Consider the following 19,006-nt stretch of genomic DNA (forward strand, 5'->3'; position numbering starts at 1 on the left):
GGCCTCCACGGCTCGGCGGCGGAGGACCAACTTGGCACTCAGTATCGCACTGATTTTTACAGCGAAGGAGCCGAACTCTGACCTCTATATGCATGTCCTCCAAGCCGGGTAATGCCCGAGCACAGAAATGAGGCAGAAGCGATGCGTCTGAAGCGTTCAACTCGGCATTCATTCTTTCGCACTCACAACCCATCAGAAGTGCTTAGTTGTACTCTGACACTTTGTTTCGTTAATGCGTGCAACTCAATAAAAAATTCCTCGGGGCACTTTAGTATGCTTGCGTGTTTTGAAGACGAAAGTTGCCGATGACCGATGACCCTTGACCTCCCTACCATCTCTTTACTTCTTTTTCTGAAGCTCAACTACTTCTTCCGCAACAAAGATCTTCATACACCTCTCTCACTCTCTCTTCGCAAAAAGCAAAAATCGCCAGTCCGGCTTAGGCATCACAGAATATGCAGTTTGAAACACTGACACTGCCACCTTCTCGCGCTCAAACTGACCAACAATCAATCCGCAACCGCAACATTTTGCGCTTATATCTTAAGCCATAGAAAAGCACAGGGACTTTGCCTCTCATGGGCCTCGGCGATTAAATACCCTCCCTGATAGTCTTTCTGTCATCGCTTACCTTCAGTGCTGGTGAAGCATAGGTCGTAAATACAGCAACTGCGTTCGAAAGCGCTCCGTGGCAGTCGAAGTAACGCTATCGCGTCTTACATCTTAAAGGGACCCAGAAAAGCCTTCTGTAAAATTTACAAAAGGCCTGTGTTGTCACGTAGCACCAATATAGCGATGCAATGCCGTTGGAATGATTGATCTACATTCAGTATTAGCTGCGCCAGAAGCAATTAAATGCACCTCTCCCCACTTGCCGATCGACTCCTCCTCCCTCTCTGCCTCCTTCAAAGCAGCTAGCTACATTCCTGCGCCTAGGCTCGCGTCAATCACTGCGGACCCGCCTTTGCCGCCTTTGCCTCGGGATCGCGCAGGAAGGAGGAAGAGCAGCCGGAAGCTAATGACAGTGACGCCGCCGGCGGCCGACCTTGCCGGCGATTGGGCGAATCAGGGGGCGCCTTCGCCGTTGCGTCAGCAGCGATCGCCGTTGCGTCACCCGCGGTCGCCGTTGCGTCAGCCGCGGTCGGCTCGCTGCGGCGTCGCGCTCATCGGCTGAGAAAGGCGATCTTCAAAAATTGTTTACAAATTATCTGTACAACGTATGGGGCTCACACTTGGCTCAAAAATCCCCCGTTATGTGTTCTACCACCTGAATGCATTTGATTGCCACCTTCACAAAGCTTTTCGGGGTCCCTTTAAGACCCATACGTAGATCTCACCTGCAACTTTTTTTTCTAAAATATAACATGCTTTCTCTATAGAAACTCTTAACCAGCATTGCGTATGGCGTGTGCTCACTGTGAGCGACGTGAAAAGGTAGCATACGCTCGGTCTTTACGGAGTGCCTCGCACAAAATACTAAAACTCTCCCAGGGAGCGACTTCAAGCACCTCCAGCGGTTCACAATGCCCCAGCCCCCTCTCTTTAATCGGATTGGCAACTTCGGCTTCGGCACTTGAAGAAACAAAACAGGCAACGTATGCAAGATGTCACCCCCGGACGGAATCCTCGACCTTAATTCTCAGCTCTCTTTCACGCTGAGGGGAAATATTCGCCAACAAAGCCTACGCTAATGCGGCCTACAGCCGTCACGTTATACGTATACAAATGGACAGCCCCTGCAGGGTCCGAGCTCCGCCACTCCCACACTGTGATAACGATGACAAACCAAATTTATTTTGTCATCTGGCTCTGTACCGCCTTTGATTGAGGCCGTACACAACGTTTTACTATCGACTCGGCACCTACATACGAATCTGAACACATCCGTCGGGTACGGGAAGATCCACTGAATGATTATACAATGCGCTCTTGAGGTTGGTCTCTTCAAACTAGTGCAGCAGTCTGGCCGACTCCCCTAGAGTGCACCATGTACGCGCCATATGCCCCGTGCTAACCTTGTGTGACCAGTGAAACGTAGAGGAACCTGTGAACTCCATATGAACAGCGAGCCTTTGCCTGAACTGAGAACCTTGTGTGAACAGTAAGCATCGGCCGATCTTTTGTTACCCTACCTTTCTGAACCTACCTTTTTACCCCTCTCCCCCGAGGGAATCTAGCCTCCAAACTTCAATAAAGTAATGTTCTGTCTCTCTATCTACTCAGAGGTACACCCTTTCTTTCGTAAAACCTCCCAACCACCTTTTCCTTACAACTTTCCTGAATGCATTCTGTTGTTGGGACCACACATCCAGAGTGGTACATCACAATAGTAGACCTGAGTAGGATGATGATTATGATGATGATGGTGATGATTGCAATTGCTCTCTTGCCGGCGGTGAGTGAAGATCTCGAATTCGTTTTTGTTGATATTGCAGCAATAGGCCCTAGATTTACTGTGTATGTATGCTCTCTACGGCAGCATATACAGCGAGCATAAACAGTATATATGCCCCGTACATATGCCCCGTATGTATGCATATAGAGTAAATAGTAACACCCTAGTCAGTCCGCAGTGACCAGAAGCAGTTCCACACGTACCCGCATGTACAGGGTCGTCCATTCTTGGTGCGAATACGGCGCAGAGTGGCCATGCTCCACACAGCGCCAGCGCACAAGCCGCGGCCGCGCATGTGCTTGCAGGCGGGACGTCGTGTAGTCTAGCTGCTACAGTGCGGGAGCGCGTCGTGCTTCCTTTACTAACTCTCGGCATGCTTGTAGCGTCTTAGCCCGCCCCGAGAGCGCTGCGAGAAAGCGCAGTTCACTCACTGCGGCGTGTTGTGTAGTTCGTGCGTACAACTGGGCGTTTTTTTTTTTTCGGTGCCACGATCCCAACTAAATGCATGTCTTATCGCAAACATTTGAGGGCTGATTTGATGTGGTTTAATAAGAGACGCTGTAGAGGAGGCCTCCGTATAATTTTGATGACCAGGATTTATTCCATGTGCACTGTCATTACGCAGCACATGGGTGCCCGTGCATTTCGCCTCCACGGAATTTCGGCTATAGCGGCTGGGTTTCAATCCCGCGACTTTGGTCTGTTTGTTTGTTGGCTTTTTTTTTATGTACAGTAACACCTCGTTAACTGGAAGTAGTAAAAACTGGGAAATATTTCGAGATAAGCGGATTTTCGAGATAAGCAAAGTTGCGCCAATTGCCCTGAAATATCCAGTTCTTTGCAAAAAAGGCGCTACTACTTACCAGCTCTTCAACAGTAGCTTCCAATCTTGCTTTTCACAAAGGTTTGAAGGAGAAAAAAAAACATACAAGAGACGTTCACCAGGCTGGGACCCGCGCTCTCCATTAGTTTTTTGCCCGCACGACACGCCTCTATCTTCTGGTACACTGTACCCCTGCGCATGTCTTTACCGTCACATGACGTGCCACGGGGGTGCTTGACGAAGTTGATATGCCTCTAGGCTCAGACTTCACGTTCGGGGAAAACATCGGCTTTGTGGTAGGCGCGACAAAACGAGAAAAAAAATCGAGGGACTTAGGCGCGGCAGCATCGAGCGAATCTTGTGAAACGGTACGCGGCGGCGAGATTTTCGTTCCACTGTCAGTCAACATTTCAATATATCCGCAGTTTGGGCCGAAAATGCTTTTAAATAAATTAAGGGAAACAAATACATGGGACGTATAGGTAATGGTTCGGTGCCGCGGAAAATTTCGACTTAGCCAATTACATTGACATAAATACCCCAGAAAGAGGGGGGCAAAAATCACCCCGCCGGTAGCGTAGTGGTTATCGCACCAGACCGGTATTCTGGAGGGGGTGGGTTCGGATCCCACCTGGCGGGCATTTTTTCATTTTTTCTCCGCTTTCTTTCTTTCTTTCCAAATTCTTTATCTGTTTAAATGACCTACCACAACCTCCCCTTTGCTTTCCGAGGTTTTCTTGACTGCCAACCCTTATTTCTGTGTTATTTCTACGAGCCCCTCATTTCCTATTCTGATACGCTATATATATATATATATATATATATATATATATTGTCACGTAGCCAAGGACGAAGCAGTTGTTTGGAAAAGAAACAAGTTTATTGGAGCGAACTTGTGCTCCCCTAACAACTGAAAAGAATACAGAGGCGGCGAAGCAGTGGTCAACAAAGTGACGTTACGTGCGTCGGCGAGCGTCGCAGAATCGAATGCCCCGGCGTCCGCACTGCAGGCTTTTTATCTTTTGGCGCGCGTGGTTCTCGAAACGTCGATTCGCATCGAGAACATAGTAGATCCAAGAAGATTATTCTGGGCTGTTCACGTTAGATCGGAATGCTCTCCCTATCACAACAGATAACACATGCGGCACAGAAAGAAAGAATGGAACACGCGCTTCCCTTGGCGCAGAGATAACACAGACCGGCGCAGCCGGCGGTAAAGGCAAAACACAAATAAACAAACCCAATGTATCGTTCGCGGCATTACCCCCCTCTAAGAGTGCATCGACCCGATGCTAACATAAGCGACAGTTCGAACAAATGAAAATAAAAGTTCGTCATCGTCCGTAGAAAGGTTTTAAGCGAACCACGTGGACGACTTCAGGCCGCGTGCGTTGTCGTGATGTGCCGGAGTCACCATCGGGGATCACTTCGTAGGAAAGTTGGCCAACACGTCGTAGAATCTGGTAGGGTCCGAAATACCGTCGCAGGAGCTTCTCACTGAGTCCGCGTCGTCGGATGGGAGTCCAAACCCACACACGATCCCCTGGTTGGTACTCGGCGTCTCGGCGTCGGAGGTTGTAGCGGCCCGCATCCACCAGCTGCTGGTCCGTTATACGAACTCGAGCGAGCTGGCGGGCCTCCTCCGCACGTTGAAGATATCCGTGGACGTCGGCGTTGAGGTCGTCGTCTTCTACGTGCGGAAGCATGGCGTCGAGCATCGTAGTCGGCCTTCTACCGTAGACAAGCTCGAACGGCGTCAGCTGCGTCGTCTCCTGGATAGCCGTGTTGTACGCAAACGTGACATACGGGAGCACTTCGTCCCAAGTCTTATGTTCAACGTCAACGTACATTGACAGCATATCTGCGATTGTCTTGTTCAGACGTTCTGTTAGTCCGTTCGTTTGGGGGTGGTACGCCGTCGTTCTTCGGTGATCCGTGTTGCTGTAGCGTAATACTCCTTGCATCAGCTCCGCAGTAAATGCCGTTCCACGGTCTGTGATTAGGACTTCCGGGGCTCCATGTCGCAGCACAACTTGGCTTACAAAGAACTTCGCCACTTCTTGTGCAGTCCCCCTCGGAAGAGCGGCGGTCTCTGCGTAGCGCGAACCATACATTGGGTTTGTTTATTTGTGTTTTGCTTTTACCGCCCGGCTGCGCCGGTCTGCGTTATCTCTGGGTACGCACCCTTCAGGTGCTGGGTACGCACCCTTCATACCCAGCACCTCCACCAGATGTCACGTAGCCAAGGACGAAGCAGTTGTTTGGAAAAGAAACAAGTTTATTGGAGCGAACTTGTGCTCCCCTAACAACTGAAAAGAATACAGAGGCGGCGAAGCAGTGGTCAACAAAGTGACGTTACGTGCGTCGGCGAGCGTCGCAGAATCGAATGCCCCGGCGTCCGCACTGCAGGCTTTTTATCTTTTGGCGCGCGTGGTTCTCGAAACGTCGATTCGCATCGAGAACATAGTAGATCCAAGAAGATTATTCTGGGCTGTTCACGTTAGATCGGAATGCTCTCCCTATCACAACAGATAACACATGCGGCACAGAAAGAAAGAATGGAACACGCGCTTCCCTTGGCGCAGAGATAACACAGACCGGCGCAGCCGGCGGTAAAGGCAAAACACAAATAAACAAACCCAATGTATCGTTCGCGGCAATATATATATATATATATATATATATATATATATATATATATATATATATATATATATATATATATATATATATATATATATATATATATATATATATATATATATATATATAGATATGTTGTAGTGCCGAAGAGGTAACAGCGGTCAACAGCTCTATGCTAACTATCTCCTACCCTTGCAAGGAGATTGGCCGTCGTACAATATCGACAAGGAAGATGAAGCACCGGTTAACCAGACAGGCATCACCATGAGCGTGGACCGCGAGAAGAGCGCGTGGGAGCCAGCCGTGTGTCCCGCTTGCTTTGGACTGCCTTCGCTGAGCATCCTGCTGCATTTTCTTCTGGAATAAACCCATCCAACAATATATATATATATATATATATATATATATATATATATATATATATATATATATATATATATCGATGAGTGTTGCAACGGGCCAGAAGAAACGGTCAGGTAAAAGATAAGAACAACCTTGCGGTTAACTTGTTTATTATAAATTAGTCCGACAGTTTCGGAAGTGGAACTTCCTTCCTCAGGGACAATCCCACAATGAACACCGAACCCTTATGCACACTGCATGCGAAGGAGTCTCTCTTCCCTCTCCCTCATCAAGGAGGAGAATACGCCAGAGAACGTGAAAAATCCGGGGTCTAGGTCTTTTCGGTACAGGGCGGTTCGGTACAGGGCGTTTCGGTACGGTCTTTTCGGTACACGGACGTTTCGGGACACGGGCGTTTCGGGACACGGGCGTTTCGGTACACGGGCGTTTCGGTACAGGACATTTCGGTACAGGACGGTTCGGTACAGGTCGTTTCGGTACGAAAAGAAATTCGAGCGAGCGTTTGAGGCAGCAAAATTCGCGTGCTTTTTTAACATGGGAGTTGCAAGCACGCAAATCAAAGTTGTTGATTAAGCGGTTGTTGCTCAAATTTCTGCGTTAATTTAGGCCAGTAAAAATTTGTGGCCACGCCAAAAAATGGCTGTCTATTTGCGTAACAGTAGCCAGAAAACGAATAGCTCGTTCATTACTTCGTCTTTTTAGCGACAGTATTATCAGGTATTTTCTCTCGCTCATTTTATCAATATTCAGCGACAGTAACTATTTTTCGCACTTTCCAGGAATTAAGATAACAGCTGAGTAATTAAGCGCCACCGCAGGGGCAATGGAACCTGTATGCTCTGCGGCAAAACGCCAAGAATTACAGATGAGCAGTTCTTGCGAAGGTGAATAACTTTAAGTATGCTGCCGAAAACATTGCAGTGTGCTTTCAACGTCGTTACACAGCATTTCCAACTTTTGATTCACAAACACAATAAACGCGCCGCAGTCCCTGCTAACCACGAATAAGTTGGGACGGAAGCGTGCGGCAAGTTACGATAGGTGCCTTACGTAATGAATTGCTAATAACTCCTCAAGTACTTGCGTTATCAGAAGAAAGCAACGCACACCAATGCAAACTACCAAGAAATTGCAACCTCTTCGTCATTATAAAATCCTCATTTGCAAAATCGTCATTTATAACATCAGAAATTCCTTTCCCGGTGAGGTGGCGCTCATTTACACAGCCGTTGTCGTAGGGACTTCACAAAATGTAAAAAGAAAAGTTACTCTCACTGATTTTCGCAAAAAACCGAGTGATAATAAGGCGTCAAAAAAGGAGTGAAAAACACGATACTCTCATTGATTTGTTAAATAAAATACTGGCGATAGTGAGTCGTTAAAAAATAAAATAATGAACAATTTACTTTTATAAATGCTACAAATATCCCAGCTAATAATTAACACATAAACCGACGTTTTTTTAGGGCAAGGCCATATAACCATCTCCTTTCCTAAATTAACACACAATTGCGAACAAGAACATAACACGCGCAGCCTAAACCGTTCGCCAGAATTCGTCTTTGCACCGAAACACCCGCGTCCCGAAACGCCCGTGTACCGAAACGCCCGTGTCCCGAAAGGTCCGTGCACCGAAAAGACCGTACCGAAACGCCCTGTACCGAAACGTCCTGTACCGAAAAGACCGGAGCCGAAAAATCCGGTAACATGGCACTTCCTGAGTGGGAGAGGATTAAAAAAAAAAAAAAAGAGGAAAGGCGGTGGTTTTAGTGAGAAAACGGCACGGGTGGGGGAAGGGAGCGGGACCAAAGTTTTCTATCGGCCCGCTGCGGCTGTGATGAAAGAGAACTGACAAACAAAATACAGACAACGCATGAGCACAGATGGAAAGAGCGGGGCGGTAGTGTAGTAACTGAGGACGCGGTCTTGGCCCGGCATTTGTTTCGTGGGTTCACCCAGAACAGACGGTTAAACGGAGAGGCATTGCTTTTACCAAGAAACCGGTGATAAGGCTACTTTGTTTGCCCTTTGAAGGGCCGCGACATGGCGACAGAGGAAGGCACTAGCGGCAGCCAGCGGCGAGCCGCACAGCGGTCGGACCGCGCGGAAGACAGGGATCAAGTTACACAGGGGCGCGGCGAGTTCGGAGAAGACGACGAGTGCCCCGTCCGTCCTTGGCCGCAGCGTAGTGTAATGTAAAGGCACACGTACGACGCGACAACCGTGAAGTTCAATGGAGGGCCGACACAGAAAACCACTGAATTACGCCACCGCTATGTCTTAACAGAACACGACAATTTCAAGGTACGGCCAGACTGGCACTGCCGTTCAACGTCACCTCCCTCTCTCTTCTTACTCTTGTTAGTTGTCCCAACGTGGACAGCATTTATCGCGCAGCACGTCCAGTGCGGGGCTTAGGCGGCTTTTTTGGGCGGCGCTACCTCTCGGTATGCGCCCGTTGTCTGAGCTAATGGTGGGTGGTCCTAAATAATTAAAAAAAAAATCTTTTATGCTGGGGGAAAGGGGTTGGAACAATGTGCATTCACTTCTTGTCAATCAACGTCCGTGGTCCTCCGGAGGCACGACATGCTGCCAGCGCTCTCGTTGATACCATGAGTCAGCGTTTTGAACTTATAAATAAGATACGATTCCTTCTGTTCGCGCTCCCGTTTAGTGTGAAAACCGGTCTCTAGCAGAGTGACTTTAATTTGGTCGAATGAATGTCCTGGGAGGAGGAGGAGGAGGAATAAACGTGTATCTGAAGCTGTCAGCCCTGGGTAAGAGTCCTCATTCCAGGACCCCTTGAGTCCGTCCGGCTTCTTGGGCTCGCTGCCCCAGCCAAAGCTGGTCGTCAGGGTCCGAGCTGGACATTGCTCTCTCCCAGTGCTCAGGGAGGCTGACATGTCTTGAAATGGGCAAGTTCGGTTGTGTTTTAGCGTGAGAACGTGGTTGTTGAAGCGTTTACGGAAGGCGGTTTCTGTTTGTCCGATGTACTGCATGCCACAGATGTCACAGTGAAGCATGTAGACGACATTTTGGCTGTCACAGTTTAGATGCGCATTTATTTTGAATAGGTAATCTGAGGAGCTGGCTTTAGCAGTAGTGGTGGTTGTCATGTGTGAACAGACCTTACAACGTGTTTTCTTGCATGGCTGGCATCCCCGTTGAGTGCCCTCAATGGTAGTCGTCTTGGCTCTGACTAACATATCTTTCAGGTTTTTTCCGCGGAGATAAACAACTCGGGGGAGGGGAAGGGGGGGGGGGGAGGGCTTTTGGAAAATTGAAGATAGCCGGCTACTTTGTTGCAGTATATTAAAATGTCTTGAAAGAATGTTAATAAGTTTAGGCAACGCAGATGAGTGGGTGAGGACAAGATTTGTCTGGCTTCCTTCATTCCTGGGATTCCCTCCATGTAGAATGTCCTCGCGATTTAGGTTACGAGCTCTGTTGATGGAGTCATCGACCACTGCTGCTGGGTACGTTTGACGAATGAGGGCATTTTTTAGTTGTTGGGAATTGTGGTCAAAGTCGGCGTTGTCAGAGCAAATTCTGCGGTATCTGTGGGCCTGGGAATAGGGAATGCTCATCTTGCAATGCCGTGGATGGTCACTTTCAAAGTGCAGATACTGCTGGCGATCTGTGGGTTTTCTATATAGGGCTGTGATCGTGGTCGTGCCCTCTACCTGAATGGTGACGTCGAGAAAGTTTACCGATGTCCTTGAGATATTATGCGTAAAAGATATAGAAGGGTGGACCGCGTTGAAATCCGAAATGAACTTACGCAAGCTTGCCTCGTCATGCGGCCATACAAAAAAGATGTCATCCAGGAATCGCTTGTATATGAGCGGGCGAACGGGTTGAGCTTCCAAGAAGGGTCCCTCGAGTGCCGCCATGAACAAGTTCGCGTAATTTGGTGCCATTTTTGTGCCCATAGCTGTGCCGCAAATTTGTAGGTAATGTTTGTGTTCGAAATGGAAATAATTGTAACGAAGCACTAGGTCAAGTAGGGTAGTAAGGGCGTGCTCATATATATATATATATATATATATATATATATATATATATATATATATATATATATATATATATATATATATATATATATATATATATACAAGAAAGTGGTGAAAAAATTTCACCAATTTTTTCACCACTTTCTTTCTGACTCAAAAAATTCATCTGTTTCTATGACCTAACGCATTCCCCACTTTCCTTTCCGAGGTTTTCTTGACTGCCAACCCTTATTCTGTCTTAATTCACCAAGCCCCTCATTTTCCCATTTCTGATTCGCTACATGCATAGCGAGGGCCTCTGTTCTGGCAGTCTTGGTGCCAAAGGTAGCTTAAGAGGGTTGAATGCTGGTCGACCACTCTCGACATGTCGTAGACACTGGAGTCACGGCCCGGGGGTTAAAAAGAAGGTCCCCTTCACCCCGAATAGTCCGAGTGGCGCTGGCTACCACCTCCAATTGCAGGAAACAAAAAATACCTTAGCATAAATACCCAAGAAAGTGGTGGGGAAACAGCCCCGCTGGTAGCGTAGTGGTTATCGCACCAGACCGGTATTTTGGAGGTCATGGGTTCGGATCCCACCCGGCGGGCATTTTTTCACCACTTTCTTTCTGACAAAAAATTCTTCATCGGTTTCTATGACCTAACGCAATCCCCCCTTTGCTTTCCGAGGTTTTCTTGACTGCCAACCCTTTTTCTGTCTTAATTCACCGAGCCCCTCATTTTCCCATTTCTGATGCGCTATATGAACATAAATATAAATATAAATATAAATATAAATATAAATATATATATATATATATATATATATATATATATATATATATATATATATATATATATATATATATATATATATATTATACACGGTTCTGCGATCTTGTCGGCTTAGCCAACTTGGTTTTTGGTGCACTTTTTAATCAATTGATATAAGGCGGTGAAACATTTTAGTGGTACTCCGTAGCTTGTGACATCATATTTGGGACTGACTGCGTTTGCTAAACTCATCCTAATGCGTTTGAAAACGATGCAAATGGTTCTTCGGTGAAAAATTATAATCCCTCGTGGTGGAGCCTACAACCCACTAGAGAAATAAAGCCGTTCTTCTTCTTCCCTGCGCAGCCTCCCCTGTTCTGTTTGGAGCGGCATTAGTAGATGGCTTCTCTAGATTTTCCGCATGCAACCTTTAGGACACAGAAGCTGATTAAAAGTCAAGTCGTAGCATTAAGCAGTGCCTACTACCAGCGCTTTGGATGGCATCTTCAGAAATAGGCAATGCTACCCCGGAGTCTTAGCAGCGATACAACCGGTTTTAAATGCATAAAAATGGCCTCAGATTGTAAAAAAGCACGTGGAGTGGCAGTATATACGAGATGTTTGTTTTTCGAATACGCCGTAGTAACCATGGTAACTCTAGATCGCTTCCTTCATTTATACTCTGTCTCAATGAAAACCACGGTCCCGCAGTTCACTTCCTTTTTTTAGCACGGCTAGCGGTGGTGGATGATATTTTGACACTAGTATTATAGGGTAAAATTCCCTAAATCAGACTACGATGGTGAAGAACATCGCACGTGCTAGTGTCCGCGAAGGAACAGCAGCGACGCCGAAGCGGAGTGAGGCAAACGATACATGCTCGAATTCGAAAGGGGACGTCCCGCAAGCGCCACATTCGGTAACACTTACCGGTACGACGTACCGGTCTACACGTCGTTCGCTCACTGTGGTGTCCGTTCTTTCTGGGCTGACTGGCCTATTCGCAGACTTCCGACCGGGTTCGATGGCGGACAAGAACTACCGAGTGATCCCTGTGTCCAACTGCAACAACACGTACGCCGGCGTCGACCTGTCCCCGTACCCTGCGGGCATCAGCGACGAAGACTTCGTGTGTACGCAGCTGACCACCAACATCGGTGACGAGTGCGTGGTGAGTGCGAGGAGGAGTCGGCGGAAATCTGCCAAAAACGCCTACTTTTACCGCTTTACTGGTCGTTCGACGCTTCTGGGGCGTTCTGCTTCCGCTTACCAAAGACAACTACTTCTGATACATCATTTTATGCATGGACGAGTTGTTATGAGTCATTTGCGAAAACATTCCAATGAATTTGTAATTGGTGGAATAAAACCGGCTTCCTTCTCCATTCACGGGAACGAGCGGTGCGAAAGCAAAGGTCAATTTAAAATGAATGCTGAAGCTAACATGACACCATTATTGATTAAAACTGGGCCGTAAAACACACGTTTTTTTTATTACGCATTTATAGGTTCACTGTTAGCGTGATACATGATTTCGATGGTTGGATTGACTGTCCAAGGTACCATTCTGACCTCTGCTTCGTAAAAAAAGATTGCAGTGGTCGATGAATACGTATGTGTGTGCATGCGGGATTCCTTTACAGAGTGCACTTAATACTTGTAAGCGACAAAATGACAAATTGATGTGGTTATGCTTAAAGATGTTAAAGCTGAGTTTTAATTGCTGGTATTGACGCCCCTAACGGAGGTTGCAAGGGCCCGGTAACAAATTGATTTTTCAGTCCCAAACGCAATAAAATACACTTGGTTTTATGCACCTATTGTGTTAAGGACGCTAGCGAGCCCTTAAACCTTTTGAAATGGCGCCAAATCTGCGACTTCTGGTATTTAAAAATAATGGACGTGCATGTATCTGCGCATGTGTCATTTTGTTCTTTTCAGGGCATTGTTCTTCTTTGCCTGAATTATAACAACTAACTTGTAAAGCATCCGCCCTAATGTGTGATTATTACTCACCATCGTTAATTTATGTTTTAATGTCCGTGGTTGTCCACATTTATGAACGAAGTTAAAAATGTGGACCACAAAAATACAGAACAGGAGATATTTAGTATTCAGTTTGGTATTACATTCAAACACTGAATAGAAGTACTGAAGGGGATATTTACTGAGTGTTATCTACAAAGTTATTTTCGCATTGAAACAACTAATTCTGCCGGTGTAATGTAAAAACTGCCTATTTTCTTTTGTATAACATGCGGTAGTCATCTTTAATTAAATGTCGAAAACAATTGTCCATGTATATAGTAAAGGCCCTTGTATCCTTTTTTATATGGTACGGTCTGTTACACAGGTGCGCGGATGTTATAATCAACATGCGCTGAAATTACTTCGTCAGTCCCAAACTACAGAAATTTTGAGGCAACTGACATGTACTATCAAACACACGTGTGACGTGTGTCTGATCATCATGGCGCATATTACAAGAATGGCCAGTTGAGAAAGACACAAAAATGCGATCAACGGTTTCCTTGCTCGCTCTGCGATCTTCACTCGTCAACTTGTTGGCGCCGAATGTGCCTTCAGCGGCTGCTTGCTCCGCCGGAAATCCTTACGCTATGTTCGGTCTGTTGTTGGAACTGTCTTAACAAGTCTAAACAATAACGTCATCTGACGTCTTAGCCAACCAAATTATTTGAAGTTCTGTTTCTTATGCCCTTGCGTACATACGCCTGTTTCGTCAGTAGTCTAACATTTCGTTACGCATCAAGCTGGCCTTGTCGAATATGCCTTTCACGCCCGTGTAGCACTCTGAGCGCGAAAAAGCTATTAAAGGTCGCATGAATTGTAATGGGGGTGGCGCTCAAAATGGCAACGATGATACAATAGTAGCAGTACCACCGAATTTTCACCACGGCCATGAACTAACACCCGCCTCTGGGAACTGCCTATACACATGTACGCATCTTTTTTAAAGCGAAGCTTTCTATGTCTCATTGGTGGCGCCTGTGCTCTCCACAAAACGCACTGCGGGAAAGCCAACTTTCGCTGACGATGATCATGCTCGTGGGTGAAGTGGAGAAAAAAACGCTTCCCGTGGTCGCAATCGAACCTGGATCCCTCGCGTTGTGAAGGCGACGTCTATCCGACTGCGCCATTCCGACACCATCAAAGTAGCTCGGATTTGTAGAGGGATGCATGGACGTGCAAAATTAGACGCAGAAATTGTGCACCCCTCCGCCCAATGACGACGATGGTTGAACGCCAAGCTTTCTGCGTGTGAAATCAAATGGTCAAGGGTAAAAGTCAAAGCCGCCGCGATCAAAAGTCCGAACTGCATGCAAGTCAAAGTAAAATGTCAATAGGTCAAAGTCCAAACCGTCTGCGAGTCGAAGTCCAAAGTGTCTGTAAGTCAAAGTCCGAAGTCAAACGACAACCAAGGAATCCCCCTCACAAAGCTTCTTGTTCAACCATCGTCGTCGTTAAACGGAGGGACGCATGATTTTTTTCCTGGCGAGAGTGCAAACCTGATAAAGGGCTAGGTTAAAAAGATGCCAGAAACTTCATCACCAATCTAAATGTCATCAAATTTTGTCCAAGCCCGAATACCGAAACCTTAATCTTAGGGACTCTGCAATTCGGAGTGATGCTGTTTTCGCTGGGTTAGTGGCGCACCGACCCGAAATAAGCTTGCCCTTTCACACGCGAAATCGCTAGTCTACGGGTTCAAGAAAGGTGTTTCGTTCTTTCCTTGTTCGCATCTGACTCCTTGTCGCCATTCAATGAGCCTTTGACGCATCTCGGTGACTTTGACGCAGCAAATAGCAGCTGCTTGATACTATGGCGTCGATATTGGCAGCGTCCATCAAATTATGAAGCCAGTCGACCTTTCCGGGTACGGGGGAAGATGCTGGTGGTTCGGGCGGTGTGGGCGGCTCCCAGTCGATGTCGTCCCCGTTCGCTGTGTCTACGAGCATCTCTCCGCCGGGGCGTATTTTTTCAGGGGCCAATGCCGGCCTTCGCCATCCGTCGTGTGAGTTCAGGCTGAGATTATGTATTTTGGACGACGTTCACAAAAATGGGTAATGTTTTCAAAAGTGTGAAGCGTTTTCTGCGGCCGGACACTCTCCTCGTACGACGGCCGTGAGGACCTGCCCGCACGGTGCGCCCGCACAAACGGACGTGGGCGTCAGCTGCAGCTCGTCGCCGCTCACCAAAACGAACTCAAGGCGAAATACAAAATTACGCATTAGCGAAAGGAGATGATTGTGTGGTGAAAAATTGCCACAAGGATCGTCCTTCGCGTTGCTAGTGAAAGCGGCGATCAAATAACTGCTGCGATGCTAAGCCTAACGCATTCTACGTGAACCGAGCACGGAAAGACCGGTTCGCCCCAACCGCGCCGCATGCAAAAAAAAAAAAAAAGCAAGCGGGCCGTAAGCAATTGGTGCACATCTTCGCAAATTCGTTGTGGGCGAGCGGGTTGTCTTTGGCCCGCCCTATCTTGTCCGAAACGTCGTTTCCCATTTGTACAATCTAACGCCGGCGCGAACAATGTGAAAGCGAGAAAAGATTTGGCTGCGCGCAACAAGAAGTAGGTGGAGCATGCGCATCGTCTGCTAAAAAATCGTGACGTACTGATGAGCGGAGCCAATGACTGGGCGTATCTCTGGGGTACAATGGTCCCGCTCCGAGCGGGCGCACTCTTAGCATCAACAGTACTTTGAGAAGCGGGAAAACAGCGAAAGCCCCGGGCCTTGTAAATGGCACTTTTAGTGAACGATAACTCTGCTAATACTTAACACTTTCAAACTGTTTTTTTTTTTCTGGAGGACGTTCCTTGGATAGTACCCGAACGATTGCGCACATAAAATCGCGGACTTCGGCACCCTATTTATGGCCCTTTTAGGCCTTATATTCGTTTCCATGGCACATGAATGATCCCGCTACAAAATACAATAAAGGCAAGTCCTGGGGACTCCGTAATTTGGTGATATTGGCTCATACGTCACTGCGAGAAATGGGGAGGCACTTTAGGGCAGCAGTGTTGGCTCAGGCTTTACAAACATGTCTCAATTGGCCGCCTTGACCTCATTGATTTCTTTTCTTTACGACCTTGTACGCCTCACGCAGGGAATACCGGGAAGCCCACTGATGGTACAAGACAGGGGCCACTGGACTCTTATCGGGCTCTACAGCTTCGGCGTGGCTTGCAGCGGCACGGCACAGTACCCGACCGTGTTCACGAGAGTGTCTCCCTACGCCACATGGATCTATGAGAAGATCGGCTTGCGCTGACGAGCGCCCACAACGGTGACTGCCCTGTGCGGAAACGCCCGGGGGACGAGTGGTCATTCCATGGGATGTGCGCGAATCACCAGTTCTGCTTGAAGTCAGTGCCATGTGTCTACATACACTCAAACAGAAGCCAGTGTGTACACGCCATCGCAAAGACGAAGTGCTTCCAAAGGCTATGCCGAAAAAATTAAGGTAAAAATGTGCAAGTCCCATCGCGCCGAGATCGATCATATCGGTTAAACTAAATGAAGTCCCCAGTTATATGGGAATGAAAAACCAGTACTGCGGTGGGACTTCCGCGGTAAATCGCTCCAACATATTCCCTACTATCTTCAATGGCGAATGAATACCGAAGCAACAATTAAAATCAGTCCAGAATTTTCATTCTAGCCACTTGGCATTACAGCCGGACACAGAGCAACACGCCGCTCTCAAATGGACGCTAAGAATGTTTGAACGAACTGCTATGAAGCAAATGTGATTTGAGAAAAACGACAAATGAATACAAAGACATTGGCACATAGGGAACATTGGGTAAGTTAAAACGCTGCTAGGTTGAACCATATACGAGGGCCTGCTAGCAAGCACTGAGCTTAAACGAAAAAAACAAAATGTCGATATTGAATGGGGCAAAAGATAGCTCCCAATAAATTTCTACATGAACTGCTACTGAGGTCTAGAGTGAACATAGCAGTACGTCCAAAAAGTCCAGCGTGTTAGAGAGCATAGGCCATAACCAAGTTCCCGCTTCTACCAGAAAAAGGTGTGAAGCAGATCCAATATGAAATATCAGGACAATTTGGATAACAGTAATCCTTCATATGTCACAGGCAAATGTACAGTTGCCATTTTTAACGCTGGCCATTTCTGCGTTGCCAATAAAACTTAGTGGAATGCCTGCAAAAAGGCAAGATATTCATGAAATGATCATGGAGGACTGCCGAATGTCAGCCAAAAGTGTGGCTACGAATCTGGGAATGCTACACGTGGAAATATTATTTTACGGAGCAGCATGTAAAGATAAAGTTTTAATCAAAGCTGATCCCGCAACTATAGATAACTAAACAAAGAGCCGCAAATTAGTTATTACAGCGACAATGGGAAGGATACGAGCAAAATTTTATTTGGACTAACAATTAGTCAATTTCTGGACTCATGCGAACGGGAGGTCTTGAAGTCCAGAAGTCCCAGGGAGAATTTTTTTGTGGAGACTTAACAAACTGCAGCACAGTAGTTGCAAGTGCGTTGACATCCTGGGGAATATTTACGTTCTTTGGATAGTATAGGTCCCCAGTGCATTGCTTCCTCTGTATGGCTCAATACTTATAAAGACCCCATCCTCTTCCGGTAGTTTCGAGCTCACACCACATGAAACTTCGTGACCATAAAGATAAAATTTCGTCCCCATGAAGCATACGTAGGAAAAACTTCTTTGTCCACGCTCGTACCGCTGGAATGCCAAGTGTGATACACTGGCTCCACCTCGCCTCTTCGGCCCCGACGCTGAAGTCGCCGACAGACTGAACCATTGACCCTCGGGCGTGGCCCTGACCAGTGATGCAGTGAGTGGTGATAGTGACTGAAGGAATCGAAAGACGGATGACCGAGTGAGAATTGTGCTGCTGTTGCTGCTGTTGACGGTGGATCCGGAAACGCAATTTGTAGGTGCTGCTGGCGGTTTCTTTCTAATTTATTTTCTTTTGTGTAAATAAAACATGTTCTTGTGGCATATCACTGACGTTAACAGGTTTAATTCAGATGAAATGTGTTTGCATGCTTTCTTCACTAAATTAACATGTAAAGGAAGACGTACCGTGTTCATCGTCAAGATCCAGATTACAGGGCTGTGGCTATTCATGCCGAAACAGTAACATCTTAGTTCGGAGTGCTGGGGAACAGAACGCATGCCAGCAAAATGGGTTCAACTAAGGGCATTCACGCGCACCCAAACACAAACAACAAAAGTCCCAAACGTGCACTAAGGCCTCAGCCAATAACTATTTACATTAGGAACATCTAGACATCGGGACACAGAACCCAAAAACCGTTTAACAGCGGTTATTTTATGTAGGCGACATGGTCTTCTAGGATGGAAGCCTGCTTCTACAATGGTGGCCGCGCTTATGATGAGGTACCTTGCGTTACTGGGTTGTCGCGGCAATGGCCGACGCCTCGCCTTGCACCTCATAGCTGATGCTCTGTATAGTTGCAGCGATGCCGATGCTGGGTTCACCGAAGTGCGTGCTGAAGGAAAGCGTTAAGTGATGGCAGCTGAAAGGCTATGGCAGTCGGGAGCTTCGCCAAGGACCGAGAACGCCGTTGCTGGGGTTTTCGAAGCGAGGATTCACAGAGCCTTGAGTAGCAGCACGGCCGGTGCACCACCTGACGGTTCCTGTACAGGCTTAAGCCGTGTCTCCAGGTCCCGGAACCAAGTTGCTGCACCTGCGTGGCTTGCTCCTTCTGGACAGCCTCTAACCTCGTGTCGTCTGCCCGGTGTTGTCTTCTCGGATTCTCCTATCCCCACTGTGCCTCCGTATCATCCTCATCTTGTCCGCCGGCATCTCCCTTTCGGAACAGCTCATCCAAGCTCTTCAGCTGAGCCGGTGCCCTACACACAAGCTCCGTAAATCTCCCGCTAATTTCCCGAAAAATCTAACCAAGACAATTTTTATTAATATCAACGGGATCACCTAGATATCACGCATCAGTGGATATGAT

The 19,006-nt window shown here is 47.2% G+C and overlaps 1 protein-coding gene across 1 annotated transcript in view; it reads left to right on the forward strand.

Moving 5' to 3' along the window:
• Positions 1-18,019, forward strand: part of LOC144155767 (uncharacterized) — a 156,292-nt gene extending 138,273 nt beyond the window's left edge. Inside the window, exons 7-8 of the mRNA XM_077687418.1 lie at positions 11,998-12,161; positions 16,124-18,019. Coding sequence (XP_077543544.1) covers positions 11,998-12,161; positions 16,124-16,288 — 329 coding nt within the window. The 3' untranslated portion in view covers positions 16,289-18,019. The remainder of the gene's footprint in view (positions 1-11,997; positions 12,162-16,123) is intronic.
• Positions 18,020-19,006: the final 987 nt, after the last annotated feature.

This window comes from Haemaphysalis longicornis, unplaced genomic scaffold (genome assembly GCF_048455015.1).
Source record: "Haemaphysalis longicornis isolate Haplotype H1 unplaced genomic scaffold, Haemaphysalis longicornis Haplotype H1 scaffold_1, whole genome shotgun sequence".
Taxonomy (NCBI): domain Eukaryota; kingdom Metazoa; phylum Arthropoda; class Arachnida; order Ixodida; family Ixodidae; genus Haemaphysalis; species Haemaphysalis longicornis.